At 33.0% G+C, this 22,568-nt stretch overlaps 2 protein-coding genes and 1 long non-coding RNA gene across 7 annotated transcripts; 2 read left to right on the top strand and 1 right to left on the bottom strand.

Annotated features, from left to right (window-relative positions):
* Window positions 1-1,233: 1,233 nt before the first annotated feature.
* LOC132714931 (uncharacterized) lies at window positions 1,234-5,793 on the bottom strand. The gene is made up of 3 exons (XR_009623631.1): window positions 2,250-5,793; window positions 1,940-2,010; window positions 1,234-1,732 (listed from the first exon to the last, which is right to left on the bottom strand). It is a non-coding gene; the product is annotated as an uncharacterized LOC132714931 (long non-coding RNA).
* A 391-nt stretch (window positions 5,794-6,184) lies between these two features.
* On the top strand, window positions 6,185-14,323 carry LOC132714930 (G-protein coupled receptor 157-like). 4 transcript variants are annotated; one of them, XM_060697860.1, is made up of 5 exons: window positions 6,185-6,404; window positions 7,152-7,415; window positions 9,323-9,531; window positions 10,426-10,603; window positions 12,182-14,323. In XM_060697860.1, the coding sequence occupies exons 1-5, from the start codon at window positions 6,344-6,346 to the stop codon at window positions 12,373-12,375; spliced, it is 906 nt and encodes a 301-aa protein (XP_060553843.1). In that variant the 5' UTR covers window positions 6,185-6,343; the 3' UTR covers window positions 12,376-14,323. The 4 variants fall into 4 exon arrangements, 3 of the variants coding, with proteins under 3 accessions (XP_060553843.1, XP_060553842.1, XP_060553844.1); XR_009623630.1 differs by having other exon boundaries at window positions 6,202-7,415; window positions 12,182-13,392; window positions 13,642-14,323; XM_060697861.1 differs by having other exon boundaries at window positions 6,203-6,814.
* Window positions 14,324-14,634: 311 nt separating this feature from the next.
* LOC132714929 (G-protein coupled receptor 157-like) lies at window positions 14,635-21,688 on the top strand. 2 transcript variants are annotated; one of them, XM_060697858.1, is made up of 5 exons: window positions 14,635-16,123; window positions 17,072-17,159; window positions 19,303-19,511; window positions 20,442-20,622; window positions 20,863-21,686. In XM_060697858.1, exons 1-5 carry the CDS (start codon window positions 16,100-16,102, stop codon window positions 21,084-21,086), a joined length of 726 nt encoding a protein of 241 aa, XP_060553841.1. In that variant the 5' UTR covers window positions 14,635-16,099; the 3' UTR covers window positions 21,087-21,686. The 2 variants fall into 2 exon arrangements, with proteins under 2 accessions (XP_060553841.1, XP_060553839.1); XM_060697856.1 differs by having other exon boundaries at window positions 14,635-17,159; window positions 20,863-21,688.
* Window positions 21,689-22,568: the final 880 nt, after the last annotated feature.

The raw sequence follows: 22,568 nt of genomic DNA, 5'->3' as shown, positions 1-22,568 counted from the left end.
CAGCGTTTGACTCATAGCGCTGAACCTCATAGTATGATGCACTAAACCCTAAAATGTTTAGTAAATCCACTAAGTACCTAGATCCAAAGTGGTGGTGAACTTGGACGCCAAGACCGATTTGTAATGGGGCTAAAATGCTCTTTGGTCTGCATGCTTGCATAACTGCTTGGCCAATGGATGCTAGTTTGACATCTGAATCATTCCCGCAAAGTACATTGTAACACTGCAAATAATGTCTGAAGACTTTCAGGGATGAATTCTGTGTTTTCCTTTGTAGATGATACTGAGGAGAATGAAGGGTAAAATTTTTGGCTGGACTCTGTTTTAGTAGAGTTTATATCTGTTTTGATTATTTTTGCTGCTGAAGTAATTATCACTTTCTTTTTTTCATTTTCTGACATACCTTCTGTATTCTTCGAAAAGTCATGAATTATTTCCGATGCTTTCCTTTTCATAGTTACTTTAGCTTCAGTATTTCCGAAAGTTGTAACTGAAATAGAATCTCCAAAATAGTCAACTAACCTGTTCTTCATATGTGTGTATGAAAAAGCACGCTCCCCACAGGTTTCTTCCATCAACTTGATTTGTTCAGAGATTGTTATTACACATCCTTCATTTTCTTCTTATAATAACATTCTTAAATCCTTCTGTAGTATCAGCTGCTTCAGGTCTGCCAGGGCTCCTCTTTGGCATTGTAGAATGAGCAGTTTCTTGATTAAACTCCTTTGGAATTTGACGTTTCGTCCTAAAGTTGACACTGCATGTTTGATGATACAGAGCGTCAGCAGCTGGAAGATCAATTATACTAGCAATTCTACCAGATACATCATGTGCCCACTTGTCGTTCCTTTCCAAACACACACGTGCAATGGATTTTTGAAAATCAAGAATACGAACAGGCAAAACATCATATCCACGTTTTCTGTGGTTAACCTTAGCATCTTGAGAACAAAATATACATTTATGTTTAAAGTCAAACACACATGATGAACGTGTTGAACATACTGTATTATTGTTATTATTTTCGGTGGAATTATTAGCATTATTTCTTTTATGAATAAAGTCTCTTCTACAGTCCACATGAACGTCCTGTCCAGGAGTGACTTGTATAGTCAATTGTCGATCGACACTTAATTTGTTTATAGATTCGCAGCCTTTATCCCGTAGTTTCACTGTAGACCGATCTATAAGTGACCTGTTGCAAAACACACAATTATCTGTCTCCATCTGAAAGAACAATATGTTCATGCACTATTTCATTTCATATGGTATGTTTTATAGACAGTAAATGGACTGGTAAAAGTAAGAAGATTTATTCACGTGAAAAATGCAAACAAATATGAATATTGTTGTGGAAATTTCTCATCATAACTTGAGGTTCAATGTTCATTCATACATGTAACTGAAAGATTTATTTAATTACTTCGTAAAAATGTACAATTTAAACAGCATGCCTCTTAGAATTTTAGTATATTTTCCTCAAGTTTGACTTTCGAATATTTTTTGTTGGAAGCATTCAGTTTTAAGAAAAAGACCGGTGAACAACATTTACAAATATGCGAAAATATAACAATGCTACATTCATTCTTCATATTACATTTTCTAAATAGTGTGTAATAAGTGAGTAATAAGTGTTAGAATATTCCAGGGCTCAAATATACATACCTTTCACACTATACTAAGTTGCGATGGTTATGGGTCATTGTGACTCTACATTTACTCAGTTCGTCTGCTAAAATAGAAGAATATGATGTGAAGTTCCATAGCTTATTATTTGAATTAATATGGGTAATAGTCACAAACGCTGAAAGCAATTTCATTAAAATAGTGTTGTAAAGATGACCGTTATAACAAGTTCAACTGTGTATTGTAGCTTGAAATTAAACAGTAATAAATGTATAAAAAGAAAAAGAAAACTTGAGATGAGTATTTAGATAACCTTTATATTCACTATTGCTGGTGGAACTGTTAAGTTGGTTGTCTACTTCTATCCAGAACACGACTACTGAACTAAAATGGAACAATGAAAGAACTAGGAATATTTTGAATCAAACAAATAATGTAAATATATGTATTTTGGAAGATTTCAAATAATGGAATATAATGCATTTTTTTTATTATGTAATTATGTTTTATTTTTTTATTTACTAACGTGAACACCACCCCTGTGGTTTTCATAAACAATAAATATCGATAACAAATAATATTATGTGTTATTATTCATAAATTTACGGAGAAAATGCACATACTATGATATTAAACCATTGTTTCTTCTGATGAAGATATGCTGTGTTGGCGCTATATAAATGTTTTTTCTAATGAAGATATGCTGTGTTGGCGCTTTATTAATTCTTCAGCTACAACGAAACAACAGCAATGTTTAAGTAAATCATTTAATTTTAACATTCTACACGCATACAAGTATGAACATTGCTCATGAACAAAAAATCTGAAGTCAAAACATGCACATACGCACATGTTTTGTTTATGATGACATTTTCATATATTATGACGGGAACGGCGTTCCATACTTAAAAAATAAATGAACGAGAGTGCCCCCAAAGAAACTTTTTTTCTCAAATATGTAACCCAATGTCGTTTATTTATCAGACATTATGCTTGCTAACTTCAATGCATAGTAATTGCAAACAGCTTAATACATTTTGTTTACTGAAATATGCATATTTCTTTTATCAGAAGTTCGGTCTTGAGAATAGCATTTACAAAAAGATGTGCATACAGAAAGATCGCTATTTACAAAATTAACTTCTAATTTTTCGAAAAATAAACATAAATTTGACTTACCCTACATGAATTAGCGGTAAATCGTATAGATAGAATATTTTATGAACTTATTTTTCATTTCAAATAGACTCCGCCATTAACTTTATGACGTCATTTAACCTCCAGCTCTGAAGAGTACTGACTATGGCACGCCGCGGCTGTCATAGGAAAACACGAAAATATAAATTTTCAAAATCTAATTTATTTTGTTTTGCCAATGAGTACAATATGCAACTTTTTTGTATAGGACATTTAGACAATATACTTTTGTGCGGTATAGATAAAGATTTTGTTGCAATTAGTCCGAGTGCATGTTTTTCGTTGACTGGACTATAAATAATGTTTCAATCATGAAGTTTTGGAGCATCATAGCTGAGGAAAGGAGCACTGAATGTGCATTTATGAGCCATAAAGAAAGTTCAATGTAGTATTTGTATTTTGACTTCCATACGATATATACTAATTCACTATAATTATACGAATTGCCAACAAAGCTAAAGATCTCAAGAATAATAAGTTTTGTTTTTTAGAGAAATGAAAATGGTAGCATTTGAGAGGCATAACAGGCCATTAAATTAAATTATTGTTGGAGTATTTTTAACAGTTTTACCGACTCATTAAATCAAGAATAATATTTACAAACAGTAAAATTATATTGTTTTATACTCATATAGTGAATTCCTCAAAAAAGTTGCGACATATAATGAAAAAGAAGAAGATTTTTTTTATTTAACTTCTACAATTACATGCATCTCGTTATGCATCAACAAATAATACATATAAAAATATTTATAATGTCTCTTTTATATAACATTCATGAATATTGTACCTAAACAAAAAGTAGGGTTTTATCCGTGTGCGTCCGTTTTTGCTCCTAAGACGATTTACAACTATATTTCTTTCATACAAGTATTTTGGAAGTAATTTTCTTTTAAAATTCGAACAATATTTTTTGCAGGATATATATAGCTTTTATACACTTTATTACCTGTTTATTGTCCTAGTTTATTTGAAAATGAGATATGCCTGGTTGATTACCCACAACTTGATTTCAACTTACCTTTTTGAGAACATGTTATGCATAGTGCATTTAGATGCATTTGATAACATTATGCAAATGAGCTGACTGGTACAGCAATGAGTCATAAATGAAATATTTTTCTGCAGCAAATACGATACAATATTTAAGATATGCTTTCTCCCTGTCTGTTTAACGATTGTTATTGAAAACAATACATGAATGTTTTTTTTACAAATTTTATCAATAACACTTGAAAGACACTTGAGAAAGGCTATTCTTCATAATCCTACGGTAGCACAGAGGTGACAAGCGTGTGCTCTTTTTTATTTCGTGCGCCCGAGATTCTATGTCGTGCACATAAGTTACATAGTCGTGTGGATAAGATATTATGTCGCAAGCACAAGATAATTAAGTTGTTCGCATGAGTTACTAATCCGTGCGCTCGAGATAATCTTTGGCACAAGTTACTATGTGATGGGATCGAGATCACAATAGACAATCACAACAGAACATAATATACCAATCAGATTACACTGTATACATGATTTTTTTTAGTTAACTAGAAATATGCCATGGGACAATGGTGCCCCTTCTTCACCTGTCACAGTGGCATATATACAAATTTATGCTTAGTAATTTTCACTGTGACCAGGACTTTTGGCTTTATGACCTCAAAGTCAGTAGTGGTCATTTTCTTACATTGAGTAATATTCCTATCAATTAACATTAACAATGGCTTATTTATTCTCGAGTTACTGATTTGACAAGAATTGTAAATTATGTGTCTCTGTGCCCTTGACGTTTGACCTAGTGGCCACAAAGGCACTAGGACACTAAGAGCAATGTTCCTATCAAGTTGCGAAACGCATGGCTTATTCCTTCTGAAATTATTGATTGGACAATGATTTTACATAAAGTGTCATTGTGACCCTGACTTTTGACCCCAATGACCTCAAAATCTTTAGGTGTAATGTACGGAACAGGTGCAATGTCCATACTAGGGGATATAAACTGTGTTATGGTCACAATTACCTTTGACCTCAAACATTAAAAGAGGTCATCTACTGGCCAAGGGGAACGTCCCTAGCAAAATAAATAAATTATGTTGAAAAAAAATAAACCAGGGTTTAATCATTATCGTATAGACAAGGTTAACAGGCCGTAGGTACGTACGCACTGATCAACCCTATCACAGGATGGTAAACGAAAAGGGCCATAACGTAGTCAAAATTATTGTCTTATTTATGGAACTTAAAAGTGATATGAACCTAAAGGCATGTATCAAGGTCCAAGTGAATACAAGATAAATGTTACATGCCAAACTTTAACCAGGTATTTTCTAAGTTTATTTTTTTATAATTATAGTGTTTTTAATTGGTTAATAACCTCGTGTGCACCACTCAATTCTCTCGTTGGCAGCACAAGGTAACTCGTGCCCAACATTTAATTATCTCGTGCGCACGACTTAGTTACACGTGCGCACGGTATGATATTTCGTGCGAACGCCATAATATCTCATGAACACATAATTTAATTATCTCATGTGCACGACTTAGAAGATCGTGTACACGACATAGTATCTTTTGCACACGACTTAATTATCTTGTGCACACGACTAAGTACTTTGTGCGTACGGCATAGTATCCCAAGCACACCACTTTATTATCTCGTGCGCACGACTTAGTAACTTGTGCGCACAACTTAGTAACTCGTGCGCACGAAATAGTATCTCGTGCGCACGAAATAGTAACTCGTGCGCAAGAGATAAATAAAACACTTACATGTCACCTCTATGCAGAATCCGTTAACGCCATAATTCTCGCGAATGTTTAATTGCGTTATATGATTCTGACACCTAATATTTGAAGCAAAACACAATGCGACTTGTGGCGTGATATAATAATCACGCGTCGCTTAAAATAAAAACGACAAATAGTTGTGTCATGCTTTGTTTATTTTTGCTATGCACAGTGCCGTTTCGCTTCATTTGTCATTTTGTTTATTTTATATTGTTTCTTAAAAAAATAGTATGCTAACATATTTATGCGCTGCCACACCCTATACTGTAGAGATTCTTCCACATAGAGCACCACGCAACGCAATATCGAATTTTTTACCGTAACTCTATGTCTGTGTCCGTTTGTAAGTCCGTTCCCAGTCTATATAGGCAATTAAAGTTTCATAAGGACCTTTTTTCAAAATGAATCCTAGAATGAATCTAAACAAGCACATAATATCAGACAATTTCTGCAAATATTGATATAAATACGTACGGACTAAAAAATGACATCCGGGTTGGTGAACAGATAGACATCAAACCTCCTATTATTAATAATTCAAAGAACTCACTTTTGCTTTCAGTTACTACTTTCATAATCAATTCGTACAAATTAACAAGTACAAGTAGATAACAAGATTTGAGATATGTTTAAAAGGTTGCTATTTTAATTAAGAAGGAAAGTCTTTTGTTTGAACGAAATAAAATTAATACGACAAAGAAGGAGAAAAAGAAGTAGAAGGAGAAGAAGAAGGAAAATAATGATGAACAAAAGGAGGAGCACGAATCACACACTTGTAACGACGGGCCTGGGAAAAGATGGTTATATGTCATTTTAGTGGTGTAAATCTAATTTGTCTTCACTGTCATATCATCGTATGCGATCTTTACACGAGTTTGTTTCCGCAAATATAAATTGTGATACATTTTTATATCACAGGATATAACCATTAGATTCAATTGTTCAATATTTCAATATGTACACATATAGTAACTATTCTTTTTTTCATCATTGTTTGTGACTGCTAAGATATTTAATAATACGAAGATCAGGATGTTAAAGATTTCACGGAATAGGACTATATATGTTAAAGCAATTGTTTTGCTAAGAAACGAAACTGAAACGAGCAGTAGGCCATTATTTTACAACAAACATGTGACTTATACATGTAATTATAACTAAGTTGTCACATTGAAAAAGGAGTATTTTATGACATTCGTGGAATATACAAGTATATTGTTTTTCAGATCATAAAGGAATCAACATAGTAATAAAAAAACTATTTGCGTCATAGAATAGATAAAGGAATTATAAACATTTGTTCAGATAAACAATATATAACTATTTAAACATGGCTACGCTAGATTTCTACACATCTTCGTATTTTGATAATAGCTCTGTTGTCCCTTTAAGTCCATCAAATCACGTGGTTCCTATATATGTGCTTGTCCTCAGCATCACGAGCTGCTGTCTGTCATTGATCGGAATAGTTTGCATTTTTGTATCCTACGTCGCCATTGTTACTATTCGGAACTATATTAGAAAACTTTTAATTTTCTTGACCATAGCTAATCTAATAGACGTGCTTGGGATAATCATTGGAATAGTGAGATACATGTTGCTGGAGTTCACCGATGAAAGATATAAAAAAGAAACGCAAGTGTGCCTTTTTCAGAGCGTCGTAACTTCCTTCGCACCATGCAGTTCGTTTTTCTGGACAGTTTTTATCGCCATATATTTTCAAGTGCAAGTATTAAGACCGAGCTGGGCTCATAAACTGTCGAGCAAGCAGGCAACCGTGACGTATCACGTGGTGGCATGGGGCGTTCCTGGTAAGACAATTTTGAATTATTCTATAAATAGATCCAGACGCACATTCTTAACGTATCTTTAGTTAATCTTAGTCGATTTAAAAGGGACTAATTTGACCATCTGCTTTTTTCCCCCATTTAATAAATATATATTTGTTTTAATACATAGGATAAAAATTGTAGCACAAACATCTCCTATATCATGTACCATAAGATTTACTTGCATTTGTAACAAATCAGGTTTAATAAATTCATAGCGACAGATATTTTAAGTCTGTCAACCTTTCAAACCATTAACATATGCTAATGCATTCATTTTTTGTTTTTGTGAGTTTAGTTTAAAACACGCTTATTAAAACCAGTTGTTGCAGCTTATTTTAATAACTTCCGAATCCGCTTTCTAGAGTCAACCAGTAACATGGTCGTTCCCCAAGTAGGGCTCGAACCCATGATTCCTGGGTTGAGGGGCAGACACTTTAACCATTTTTTTATCTCTACCATAGCCGATTGGATTGTCTGATATATACGCACTTTCTCTGGGAGATATCGTCTGACAATCCCACGTGCTAGATGAGTCGCGTGCTTTGAATGAAGTCATTCCACCATCATTAAAAGTTTAGCCGCTAAGTCAAAAGATGTTGTAAAAATAATAAAGTACTAACGAGAAAAATAAGTTGGTTTTATTTCTGTGTAAACTGTATTGCGATATTTGCAAGATCAAGAACGAAGTACGGTTTGCCCTTACACTGGAATATTCGGACCTATGTACATATTTTAAATGGTAGCAATGTCAAGCATTGAAGCATTCAACCATTCCTTCCCTACCAGATGCCAGTATTCTTATACTCGGGCTTGTCAATGTTTTTCTAGAACTTCTTTACATCTATAAAATACAAAGTCATATGGATAAGTACGGAGGTTTAAAGAAAGATAAATTCAGATTATGCTAGTCTACATATCAAAACGTTATTATTTTTCTCTTCTTTTATTAAATAATCAATAATCAACCATTACATCCATTCTAAAAATGATAAACCAACGCATAAATGACAATTAAAAAGCAAAATGATTTAATTATGGCTGGCATATTTGTATCTTAAAACAGTTGTGCTAACAATAATGTAAGGAAAAATTGCTGTATGTAAGTGGAAAAACTTAAGCTTTACGAAAGAGAAACGGTTACAAGAAATGTTAAAATTTTTAGCGGTATTGCCCGTTTGGGGTGTATACAATAATTTATTTCCTCACTATTTTGAAATCACGGAATTATTAATTCGCGCACAGCTGAGATGTCATTAGTTAAAATGTTGTGAAAGATAAAGATCATTGTAATTATGATATATAAAATTAAAACAAATATTAATACTGATTTATAATATTATACCTTTCATAAATACTTTCCTTGTTTATTCTATTCATATAAAAATCAGCGGGACTTTAAATCATATTATATTCAGAATGACATCAACGGCCCGATAGTGACTGCTTGGGAGAGCACTTTTGCATTTTTGTCCAACCATTAAAATTTAGTCGGCTATGGTAGAGATAAAAAAGTGGTTAAAGTGTCTGCCCCTCAATACCCGCTAGGGTATTTTGTTACAAATCGCGTAATCCCAACAGTCTTCAGTACATTTTACAATACATTTTGTTATTTAAACAATATCATTATTTCCTTCCTCGTTGAAGTTTTACCATTATGTTTTAGTAATGTGCGGAATAGCACACAGTTCTTTGGACCTCATAGTATTATAGTGACCTCTCAGCCCAAAACAATTAGCAGACCCTGCCAAATGGCCAAATGTTTGCGTGCTTACTGATCCTTCAATATAATTCTATAGGGTCCTCAGTGATGTGTACTTTTTATGAAAACGTATGTATGTCCTTGAATTTTTAATTGATTTACATGTGTACATATTTATACATTGCAGGGTTAACCTGTATTCTTGCGCTGTACTTTAAAGTATTTGGAGACACTGAGGACATTTTTACGGGACCTTGGTGTTGGATAAAGACAAATCAAGAGAGGAAAACTGCTATACTGTGGATGATTTTGACAGTAAAGGGATGGGAACTACTTTCGTATCTAGTTTTGGCGGAAGTTCTTGTATTTGTCGTCTATAAAACATCTATATTACCTGTAAGTATAAAACAATCAAGTCTCTGAGAGATGTTTTAAATAGGGGAATGCTACTTACTTTAGTAGCCGGTGCTAGGGGCCTGGAGGGTAATTTGCACTTGACAGTATCGTCCATGAACAGACTCAATCAAACCATCCGAGCCTGCAACATTTTCACATTTTCAATTTTGTCATTTCGAGCTTTCTTTATGGATTCTTTACTTATATTTATTTTAGTATATTAGCCTGAAGCAATGCCTGGAGCAAGATTTGGACTACAATGCAAAGTTTTGAAAAAAAGGGCGGAGGTCATTAAGCATAAGTTTTATAGACAGCTGCTATAAGAAATTTTTTTTAATCCAGATACCGTTTGGGCTTTAGTGTTGAATTCTCTTTTACGTAACGAACATAAACTGATATCTTTATTATGACTAATGTATAAAGTATGACTTCATTCATAATATGTTTAGGAATAGTTCTTGCAACTTCACTGGCTTAACAATATCGACAATGTAAAATATACTTCTAAAAAATAACCAGAAATCTGACTAACATCTTCCTTAGTAGAAATGATGAACATGTCGTAGTCAGGCCAACTTACCCCTTATATACCATCATGATGACACATTATTATTCTTTGGTTCACAAAAAAACACCGACGACGGCAACAGCAGCAACAACAACAACAACACCACCACCAACAACAACAACAGCAACAACGGCAGCAGCAGGTGGATTAATCATCATATAAATATGATAAATTTAGATTTTTAGAAAGTTTGAATGTTATAACATAGTATATATTCGATTATAATGGTACAATATACGCCATATTATAAGACTTATGTTTGGCTTAAAAGATTCTTGCAATTTGCACATGCATGTTTAGAAATCAGGTATTTTTTTACCTTACAGAGATGTCTCCGGCGGCGTGGCGGACAGTATTTGGAAATACACGACTCGAATTTGCAAACATCTACAGGACTTAGACGAGGGGATAAAAATTTTGTGTTTATTTGGCTCATATTCTATGTACTACGTTTCGCAGGAACATTTCGTTTTCTCCTGCACGTTACGTATGGACCCTTACATGGTAAAACCAAAGTGTTTAATTTTACGCATTATAAAACATGAGATCCAGAAAAATATTAATTTCAATAACAGAATTCATTAGGATGTTACGGTATACACCATCAGCTTTTTTAAAGTTAAATAGATGATATTGAATGAGTGTAGTTTAATACTAAATTTATTGAAGGAGTTGAATATAATAATATTATGCGAGCATAATACTGTTTTATTTAACGAGTTCAATAAATTATGTATTGAATCTACACGAATGTAATATTCTATTTATCGCATATATTTAATAAGAACAGGAAACTGGAAAAATGAGTATATTGTCAATGGCGCGCCCATAGTGTAACGCTAACATTAGCGCGCTTTAACGCTATGTTTATATATAGCGCAAATGACGTCACGTCAAAGTGTTATTGCACTAGTGTAATATCGTTTTAATTAAATGGTTTTATTACACTCCTTCGCCGCGGTTTATGTGATAAAATATTTTATTTTAGATAAATCTATTCATATAATTGTCAAATCTGTAGAATTAAGGTGGGAAAATGAAATTTGCCGACGAAACAATAGGGAAACCCCTCAATACCTCTATTCTACCGGTCAGCTCTCTATATCTAAATTATTAAAGCGGAGTTCCCAGATCTTCTATTTTTAGAAACGAAAGTCACTGACGCGCGGAATGCTGTCATGAAGGAGGCTTATCAATGATATGATGCACTTTTCCGAGATAAAATTACAGAAATACTTAGTTTGAAACAGAACACAGAATTGGTTTTCCAAAATTAAATAAAATCAAATCTGAAGGCTGCTTTAATATTGACTTATATTACAAGTCTAACACAACGATATGACACAAGTCTGATATTTCTGAGACAATACGAGTGAAAGTCTTCAAATATATTGAATTTAAGGTGTTTTCATCACATGGTTTTATAAAGTGACATACTGTATATTTTATATTTTGCTATTTCTGCGCTATGTTCTATTAATACGTTTACTGATACAGTATCATTTGATAAATGTTCCTTTCATATTGTACCTGGCATGATGATATTGGTCTTAAGTTTGAACAATATTCGATCACTAATTTTCATTACTTTGTACAATGAATTTTCTGTGATTTTGAAAGTATTTCCATTATGCATCAGTCAACTGTATCCCAACCCTGGGGAATAACGGGGACATTCAACATTTATATTATATAAATATATTATCATCACCCATGTAAAGACATACATGGACAGGCAAATGTACAAAGTGTACATTAAATGTATTTCACACTGCAAGTTGGTTACACCTAAGCATTCGGTTTTCAAACCACTTTCCGTATTATCAACTCTTCGGTACATTGGCCGTTATTTCACACTGCAAGTTGGTTACACTTTTCAAACCACGTTCCGTATTATCAACTCTTCGGTACATTGGCCGATTTAAGCTAAAATATAAGCTTTTTTTACACGCTATCACCACACTGTCCCGAGTGTTGTAACAACTAGCTAGTGCATTATTGAGAACAATTCTATTCAATTTGTCAATTTTGCACGTAAATTAAAGTAGATCTACGGTAACATGGTTGTTTCTTTATTTGCAGAACAAATGAGAATTACAGACAGAGTTATGTTGGCTTGGCAAGCGTTTGGCGATACTGCACAAGCGTTCGTCAACTTTATTTGTCTTTGTGTATTTGACAGAGTAATCAGACAACATTATTGTAGTCGTCTGTCAAGAAACGATAGAAATGATCACGTGGCTAATAACGGAGGAGAGCAAGGCATAAATATGTGATGATGTAAAAATTTTATGCACGTGACTAGAGACAAAACAAATTCTTTATAAATAAGTGACGAAACACCAGTTTTACGAAACGAAACATATGAATAATATTAACTTTTATTTCCACGTACACTTATGAATGTATGTTTAAACGTTGTCATTCAGAGGAAAACAAGTTTTGACCGATTGACAAAGTTACATCAATATAATATTACATGTACATGTATAATAATATGATGCTATTAACCATTATCTTCCAGGCATCAAGGTGTTTAACCGCTGCCACGGCTAGCCTACAAATCCGTACAGTGTGAGAAGGCTGACTAGGTGTTGATTTTTGTTTTTCAATTTTGATATTAAAATCCCTGACACTTTCAATGGACCGTTCCAAAATCTTAAACAGAGCAAATCCATAGCACAAATTTGCAAGTTAATGATTAATATTTTCATTTTATATCCTGCTTTTATTTTTTTTTTACTTTTACGTCATTTTTTTTGGCTTGCGCTCTCACTCATAACGTCATCAAATCAATACGTCACATTGTTCTTATTGAAAAATATATTTCATTATTAAAAATGATATATGTAATAGTTATAGTTCAGATTTTAAAAAATATGGAATTTATTGCAAGCGTAGCGTAGCGGAGCGCAGCAATAAGTTCTATATTTTTTAAAATATGAACTATAACTGGCTTACCGTTTGACCCACTTTCGTGGAATAAGTCACGTACGAAGTGTCGGTACAGCGTTTGATGTAATACGAGTCCTGCCCTAACTAGTATAGATTGACAGCCCAACACATGGTCGTAGTGTTTTGACCTGTCAATTAAAGCATTGCATTTTTATGTATTTTTATATCATTAGTCATCATGTAACAATCCTGCGATCAGGCTGTGTTTGACATGAATATAGCAAGAATCATGTTTTTGAACCATTTCATGTCGAATGTGCTGATGTGGTCACGCAGTTGCTTGATATTGATACGCAGGTTTTATATGCAGACACAAGCAAAAAAAGGCAAAAGCTCAGGTAAATATTTTATAAAAAAATATTCTCGAATTGTCGCAATATCTAACTGCATCATTATCTGAATGAAAATACAAATTGTAACATGACCAAGCGCGCAGCTTTTGTTCGCCCAACCAGCACCGAACCTCAAAGTATTGAAGTTAATTATTCAAACATAACATGATTAATCTGCCTAAAATGCTGTTGCAATTATTAAAAAAACTTTGAAAATCATATTTAAGGGGTTTCTTTGATATTTGCATTTTGCAGGCCGATTTGAAAAGCTTTTGACATCTGATGACATTAAGAAAGACCAGAAATACAGTTTCCTATAATACAACGAAAAACAACTGGGCAGTGCGCGTCTGGAGAGAGTTGGCTGAAAACCACAACCTACAACCGGAGACTAAGCAAGAGCCTGGTTATCCTATTCCCGTTCAAATAGAGCAGTTCCGTTCATGTGCAGAAATGGATTTTTGGTTACAACGATTCATCAGGAAAAATGATGTATTTTATCCTCCAACAACTTTACTAAACATTGCTGCAAGGCTACAACGGTATCTTCGAAATGAAAAATCCATGCACGTGAACTATGTTAAAACTGAAGATCTTTTTTTCTGAACTTCGCAGAATATTGGATCCATGCATGCGCGAGTTGACTAACGAGGGTATAGGGGTCGAAGTCAACTGTTAAAAAAGTGGAGATTTTAACAAAATGTGGAAAAAAATGTCTTGGAATTATGAAAAATGGATATTCTGTATGATCTTTTAAAGATATGTGTTAGTTTCGAACTTTGAGATTTCTCTCACTCCATGTCTATTATTTTCAGTTATCAGCCACAAACTGTTTTCTAATGTTTGAATTATAACCATGACGGTATAGGGAATGTACTGTTTCAATAATTTTTATACATGTAAAAGCTTGGATTTATAAATAACCGTATGAAATCGCTTTCTTATTTGTTTACTTTATTCGCATGCTACATTCATTGTCTAATTTAAAACTCCGCCCATATCCATAACGTCATATTTGCCAGATACCACGTCAATACCTGTTAAAATAAGTCAACTTATTTTCCACATACACCAGTCCCTGTATAGTGTATGCAATATATTTCAAATAAATTGGAGCATTTGATTGGATAAGAAAGTGGGACAAACGGTAAAATTATGCAGATATTAACGTGCCTTTTGTAATAAAGCATATTTTACCCATGATGGAGCAGCATTTCGCAGTATTTAATACTTAGCATTAATATATGTGTCCGAATTTTTGTAAATATTATATTGTGATAAATCACTGTGACATTTCCGCAATATAGTTTCATTCTTCACTGAAAGCATGTAATAAATGAGCCGCGCCATGATAAAACCAACATAATGCGTTGCGACCAGCATGGATCCAGACCAGCCTGCGCATCCGCGTCAGGGCTTTCAAACCTTATTACAAGTAGAGAAACTGATAGCGAACAGCATGGATCCTGATCAGACTGCGCGGATGTTGATTTTATCATGGCGCGGCTCAAATGTCTAAATAATTTGCATGCCCTTCATTTCGAGTTCTAGCTAAAGTATGGGAAATTATATGACATAGATATGTTAAAGGGTACACATAGTTAATGATAACATTTATGTAAGTTATTTTTAAATATCATTTGTTATTTTCACAATAAACATATCGGCTGTTGTCGATATATTTCTTATCATTTGTTAATCACAATACTTGCGTTTAAGACGACTACCACAGTCGTCTTAAAGTGAATGAACATCTTTTTACTTATCAATTATTATTATCACAATGCTATTATGTTTGAATACTCTAACCTCTTAAACTAACCGGCAACGGATACTGTACAGCCAGTTTAGAACCGTGCAGTCAGCCATGATTTATAATGTTGATTGTCGTATGTTTTATCATTAAAAAATATCAAAATACATTAAACTTTAAAGAACTCTTTTATGTAATATGCAAAACACGCTAAAATCCATTATTTTTAAATTCAGTAGGTTAATTGTTGATCCATTATCTCATGTTTATCTAGGTTTATCATACGGTTTATCATTCACTTAACGCATTGTTACAACGTATCCGTATTACAATTATTCACTATGACCTGTATAATTCATACTATTTGAAAGTTTAAAGGGATAAGGATAGGATTTGTTCACACGACGGGACCGAAAATATTTTTTTTCGAGATTTCTGCACTGTCGGTATAGACTAGACGTGCAAAATTTTAATCGTTCCCCGCTCACTCCGGTCATGCCAGAATAATCAGTTTAATTTTTGTTTTCCCCCTTTAAGCTAAAAAGGTATTTATTATACAAAAATGCCTTTTCAATTTAATTTTGGCCACATAGTTCTTTTAAATTTCTTGCCTTTTTCATATAATTATATCGTGTCCTATTTGATCTATGTATAAATTTTAAATTATATTTTCCAGGAGTTTTGACCCCAGTAATTTCCCTTTAATAGTATTGTCATAAACAAGTACCGCGACTTACAAGAAATAAAAACCCGTTTTAATTATTGTTTAAAATCAATTGAAACATAAATAATGAATGGCAAAATTTCCGAAATTTTTATCGACGTACATACAGTATTTAATAATAATGATACTGACGCACGTATGTAATTGATAATAACGATAAGACGAACACATTATGAACTAAAACAAATATGTATTTAAACTACATGTAGTGATAATGTACCCTACTTATTTGAGTTATGTGTTCATACGTGTTCATTGAGGTAAAAAGTTGTTTTCCTTTATTTGAATAATGTAATAATTATAAATAGTAACAAAAGTTTGGATAAATAGATGTAATTAGTTTTTACATTCAGAGAATATTTATACATAATGTATATAAATAGTAAAAGGTTTTGATGAATATTTAGTTTTATTTTTAAAATTCACATTTTGTTTAATAATTTGTGTGATAAAGTGAATGCATATCTTTGTCTTCGGGATAATCAAAATTAAAAATGTTAACACTGCGTTTTGATAAATGTTAATCAGCAAGTGAGTTTGGTTTAACGGAATTTCAGAGAAAGCCGATAAATCTCAGAAATATATCAAATTGAAATGGCTGAAGTTTAGATGTATTAAAAGGAAGTACGAACAGACGGTTAGAATGATACGATATCAACGCTTATGTTGACATTTTTACGTTACCAATTATTTTATTACATAAAGTTTCATGAAAAGATACATCAAACATCAAGTTTACAGTGACAGTGGAAATAAATTCTTCCGGAGTCTTTATTTCTCAACATAAGTGAACATTATAAAACGCGCTGGTAGATATGGAGATGTCGTACGTCAGTACAACGTCGACGTATAACAACGTCACGGCAGCGACATTACGTCCATCAAATCACTCGGTGCCAATTTACGTTCTTGTTGTTACCATATTAAGTTGTTTGCTATCTTTGATTGGAATAATATGCATATTTGTATCTTATTATGCCATCGCTTCCGTCCGGAATTATATCCGAAAACTATTACTGTGTTTGACCATTGCTAATTTGCTGGATGTAATTGGGATAATCATTGGCTTAGCAAGATACATACTTCTGGAATACACAGATGTAAGCAATCAGCATGAACAAGAAAGTTGCACCCTTCACAGTTTTATAACATCATTTGCCCCATGTAGTTCTTTTTTCTGGACTGTTTTAATAGCGGTTTATATTCAGGTCCAAGTACTGAAACCGAGATGGGTTGATAACATGTCTAACAAGCGTGCAACCGTTACGTATCATGTGATGTCATGGGGTATACCAGGTAAATTATTATTTTACTTAACTTGTAATTCTTTAATGGATTGGATTATGCGCCTTGCAATAAAAACTATATAAAATGTTATATACATGGCATGGCACCCCCCCCCCAAAAAAAAAAATCCCCAAAAAAACTAAGACAAACCCAAAACAATCCAGACCCATCAAAATCCATGAACACCCCTTCATCCCAACCTCCTCCCCCTAAAACAACAAAGACAACAGCAAATAGAAGGAAAAACAGCAATTTATGTATACGCAAATTAATAATGATATTATTGCTGCTACTGATGATGATGATGATGGAGATTATTACGATGATGATTATAAGTTAAAGACCCATTATGCCCCAGATATGCTCATTTTCATTTTAGTTTTGGTATCTACATGTATTTACAGTTTCTAACAAAATGAAATGAAAAAAGCAGAGAGAAATACTCATTTGCCAAAACGATTAACTATCTTTTACTTCCTTTTTTTCTTTTGACATTAGGTATAATCAAAGTTAATAAGTAATTTGTATGAAAGTCAAAAAAGTATTTTGTTTACATTCTGTTTACTTTACAACACATGACTGGACATTGAGCACAACTTTCTTCACTTGTTAAACGTATGATATGCTCTTAATAAATTATCAAAAGATTATTAAACACATGTTTTATATTTGCTAATAATTAAAACAATAAATGAATTTCTGAGGCGTAGTGTGCCTTTAAAGAAAACAAATCAGCAGTTGTGGAGTGTGAAACTAACAAAAACCATACATATTATACATGCGACCAACAATCCTTTTTTTTACAAATCAGTTCTCAAATCTAACCTTCATCAAATTAACATGACACTAGTAACATTTTATCACGCTATCACATTAGGTCATATTTTCTGTTTTCTTTATCAGTCACCTTTGACAAGTAATTTACTACTTCAAATAAAACTTAATATACATTTATCACTCTGTCATATGATATTTATATTTAAACTACTAATGTTGTTGTCAAAGATAACTTCCAAAGTTACCAGAAACAGAAAATCGTAATATTAAGTAACCCCCACCAGCAATCTGACTAAAGTTAAGATGTACCCTTTTCTTTTATGTAGATCTGATGACGTATGTGTTTCGCCTTCTTCATAATTCGGATTTCCCGAGAAAGCTATTTTTAGCCATGCAATCAAACCGGGTTTAACATAAGCATTAGGAGAAGTATCAAAATACCGTTATCCGTGGAAGTTAAACAAATTTTTGTTTTTGTGAGAGACAATTTTTAAAATTGGCAAGATTGTTTTGTCAGTTTACCTGTCGGCTATATTGACAACGTTATGTTTGTTCTCGAAATCGTGAAAATTACCAACTCAGTATTGATTTTTTCCAGGGTTAAAATTAGAAACCACGTTGCATTCAAAATTATGAAAGCTCGCAGATGATTGGCTGTGTGAAAGATAAACATAAATGATTTCGTATTTGGTCTCGGTCAGATCTGAAAGTGGAGCGTTATTTAGAGCTGATTTTAATCAGATTGCATCCACCAATTTAAACTCAAATATAGTGAAAATATTTAGATAATTTCCCTTTAATTAGATCTTACGTTGTGGAATTGCTGGCACAATTGACAGGTTTTCTTTTCAAAATGTAAATATTAATTCTACGGAAGTATTTCAACTTATGTGAAAACAAAAACGTTTCAAGTTTTACACAATACAAAACTTTATGATTTTTAAACTGAATAGAATAGGTAACCCGTTTAAATTAAGAAGTTTCCTAGTATATTACATATAATTTGAACATAATGACATTCCAAGAATAGATGTTCAATGCTTTCAGGCTGCATGTTATAAAAATCACACACATTTGTACTTGATAATTTCATTTTGAAAATTTATTTGTTGGAATTATTTGCACTAAATATTTATATTGATAAGTTCTTAATCTGATATCAATAGTAGCTTTAAAAATTTGGCTATATACTAAGTTCCATTTTATATCATTATTTCCAAAACATTTTCCATTTATTTTCAGGTTTAATTTTTGGTTTTGGTTTAACCCTCATTTGCTTCTTATATAATAATTTATTTGGTGGTGATGAATAACGTTTTATCTTAAACAGTAATTTTTGTCACAACATTGTTATGTTGACTTTATTTTAATGAAGGTATCACATGTATAGTGGGCTTGTACTTTGACGTATTTGGTGACACCGAGGACATCTTCACAGGACCTTGGTGTTGGATTAGGACAAGCTTACCGAGAAAAACGGCCATTCTGTGGATGTTTCTGACAGTAAAAGGATGGGAAATCCTTTCCTATATCATCTTAGCAGAAGTGCTGGTTTATGTCGTTTATAAAAAGTATATATTACCCGTAAGTATTATAAAACTGTTTGATTATTTTCTAGGATAAATGTATGCTACTTTACTACAGGATAACAATTATGATTACCTGCAAATCGTTGGCGTTTCTTCGTACCAGACATGAACGCAAAACCATCATAAGCAATTTAATGTTTATTGTGGCGTATGAATTGCGCACTATTTTAATCTTACTTTTCCTATACATCTTTTCCGAGGTAGGCCATTTATCATTGTGAAAATTGGCGTTACAATTTTGTTTTAATGACTCTTTAATATTTTGAAGTTGATTGAAGCGATATTCTAAAGACGATTCTACTATAGATCGTTAATTAAGCTCATCATGTCCTCTTTTGTTTTGGGATCTTCATGGGCTCCTTGCCGCTAGTTCTTGTTGCTGGGTCATTTGGGGGTTGCGTTCATTGAACGCCGGCTTTTCTTGTTGATCTTGTGTATCATTTTTTGTACAGATCTCTATGTTCTAAGGTCTGCTTCAGTGGCATATACATACTTACCCATTAGAAATATGTTAATAAAGATTTAATGTAAGTTAATAATATTTTACAAAAGGGTATTTTAAAACGTACTAGAGTCAAATAAGGGAATTATGTTGTACATATATTGACCTTGACAAACATTCTCAAGTCTTTATCAAGACTTTCTTGCCAATTGTCAATTTGCAAGAAATATCATATTAAAATATTATATATTTATCATTTATTATGTGACACTATGAATGGGAAAAATGTCGGACTCTGTGCCACAGGGAGGGAAAACTGTGCCTGGCCGGGACTCGAATCCAGGATCCTCGGAATACCGAACCTCGGCTGTACCGACTGAGCTATCAGGTTGCTTAGACAATTTCTCCTCTAAATAGTAAACAGATCTGAACCGTGACATATGAAACATACAAAGTACTTTCTGGTTTGAATATATTTAACAGACATGCATGAAGAAAAGACGGACACCGTTTGCCGAGTTATTCGGACAGAATACACAAGTAAATGTGTCCGAAGGTCTACGACCGGAAGATAAGAATTTTGTATATGTCTGGCTCATATTCTATGTTCTTCGTTTTGGAGGAACCTTCCGATTCTTGATGCATATAATCAAAGAACCAACAGGTACATTTCGTATTGCATAAAAATTAAAAAAAAAACCACTTACATCTATTTATATATCAAACTATACTAAACTAATAATTATTATAATTTATTCGAACAATTGATAACAGGTTCATATACTTGAGTAATATATTTAGTTTCAATAACAGATAAATGTATACCGTATTTAAAAATCCAAATGTTAAAGTCTACTTTTTTACCTATATATTGTGATTACCAAAAGTGTTGCACCTATTCCAGATGGCGTTATGATAAATACAGATAGAGCTATGATGGTATGGCAAGCGTTTGGTGATACGGCACAAGCGTTCGGAAACTTTATTTTCCTTTGTGTCTTTGACAAATCTATCAGACAACATTACTGTAGCAAACATATAAACAATATTAGCGATGACCACGTGGCAGCCAGAAGCGAGGCTTTGGTAAACAGTGGTTTTACTTCAACAGAATCATTGCCAGCATAACGGCAGACTTGTTTTATCATACAATTTCATGTCTTTCATGGCCATTTATTACAACGATTTCATGTCGAATATTTAGTGTATTTAAAGGAAACAATCGTGGGATGTTCTACCATACTAGAAACTTATCTGAAAAAAAAAAGACTGTAACTTTCACACTTTTGCTTTATAACTGTTCTCTCCGTTGCCGAGTTTGTCATTATTCAAAATACGTTACTGCACAGTAAATGCATATGCTGAAGTTAAAAAATGTATATAATTGTCCATTTTGGCATTTTGGGCGCAGTTGTCTGCTACTGAAACAATCTTCGTTTAATTTATTTTTTCTTTTGTTTCAGCAGATAATTTTTGAAAAATATTACTATAACTGTTTCGTGAGTATCAATGCCTTGTCCCTAACATTTTAAATATATTTTGAAGCATACATTAGCGGTCTGTCCTGTGAAAAGGACACATTTCTTAGATGACTAAAGACTCTCACAATAACATGAAAATGTTAACCAATAAATTCATTGACACCTTTTACAACAGTGTGTGTCTGTATTTCGTAGAAGTGTGAAAAGAGAAAAAATAATCCCTAAAGAAAGTCCAAAACAACAAATTTGAAAATGTTGCAGGATCATTTTGATAAAGCATGTTTAAGAACCGTATTAAGATGTGCAAGGCACCGTCCGCGCCCCAAGAAGACAGCTCTTTCTATGTAATATGTTGTAGTATGATTGTGTTGCAAGCTATAAGCTAAAAGACACACTCTCGATCTCGATCCTAACATCAACCAGTACTAAGCAATGAGTGTAAAATTTCTTGCTCAAGGTTAAAACGGCTTGTCATAGCAATTCGCTCAGTCACTGTGATCTAATGTCTTGAATGTTTTTTATGTCGGTACTATGTGAAATCATAATATAGTAAGACAGTAAACCCAATATACTTCAACTATATCTAAAAGTATGACAATTATTTAAAAAATAAATAAAAAATTAAAACACGAAATATAATACAAACGCAGGATGCCATGGAACGTTTATTACCAATTTCATATAGCAGTTATAGAATAATTGTTCCCAGAACAATGAGCAACTATAAATCTATCATCTCGTACCACGCTATCAACAGATCTGTCATCTGTATACATCTGTTCATCACTTTGATCTTCTCTGCTGTGTGTATGCGGTAGGAGTGGAAGCGCACTGGTTAATGCCTTTCTTTAAGCACTAATGTATCCAATGACCATGTATCATCATATCACCAATCTTAGAAAACCAAAGTTATTTAAGTCCGAAATATGGACCGAAGAGAAGGTTTAGGAATCTGAAAAGTTGTAGAAGAAGACAAACAAATTTGTTTCGATCGTTGTTTCATTACTTAGCTACAAATACTTGGCTCTATTCTAAACATAGAACATTTCTATATATGTCAATAGTTCACTTTTCAACTGACAATACTGTTAAACTCACTTTAAAGGTATATGTACTAGTAAAGCAGCTT

Source organism: Ruditapes philippinarum, unplaced genomic scaffold (assembly GCF_026571515.1).
Source record: "Ruditapes philippinarum isolate M1 unplaced genomic scaffold, ASM2657151v2 ctg12408_1_1_1_1, whole genome shotgun sequence".
NCBI lineage: Eukaryota > Metazoa > Mollusca > Bivalvia > Venerida > Veneridae > Ruditapes > Ruditapes philippinarum.
The sequence above is the reverse complement of the archived record's forward strand: the minus strand, read 5'-3'. Positions and strand labels throughout refer to the sequence as shown.

What these genes read in the sequence shown, in the direction of transcription:
- LOC132714930 (XM_060697859.1), top strand. Translation starts at nt 6,935, where the DNA reads ATGGCTACGCTAGATTTCTACACATCTTCGTATTTTGATAATAGCTCT. An exon ending in GGTGGCATGGGGCGTTCCTG is followed by an intron (nt 7,416 to 9,322) that starts GTAAGACAATTT and finishes TATACATTGCAG; the next exon opens with GGTTAACCTGTATTCTTGCG. An exon ending in TACGTATGGACCCTTACATG is followed by an intron (nt 10,604 to 12,181) that starts GTAAAACCAAAG and finishes CTTTATTTGCAG; the next exon opens with AACAAATGAGAATTACAGAC.
- LOC132714929 (XM_060697856.1), top strand. Translation starts at nt 16,679, where the DNA reads ATGGAGATGTCGTACGTCAGTACAACGTCGACGTATAACAACGTCACG. An exon ending in ATAAAAAGTATATATTACCC is followed by an intron (nt 19,512 to 20,441) that starts GTAAGTATTATA and finishes TATATTTAACAG; the next exon opens with ACATGCATGAAGAAAAGACG. An exon ending in TATAATCAAAGAACCAACAG is followed by an intron (nt 20,623 to 20,862) that starts GTACATTTCGTA and finishes CACCTATTCCAG; the next exon opens with ATGGCGTTATGATAAATACA.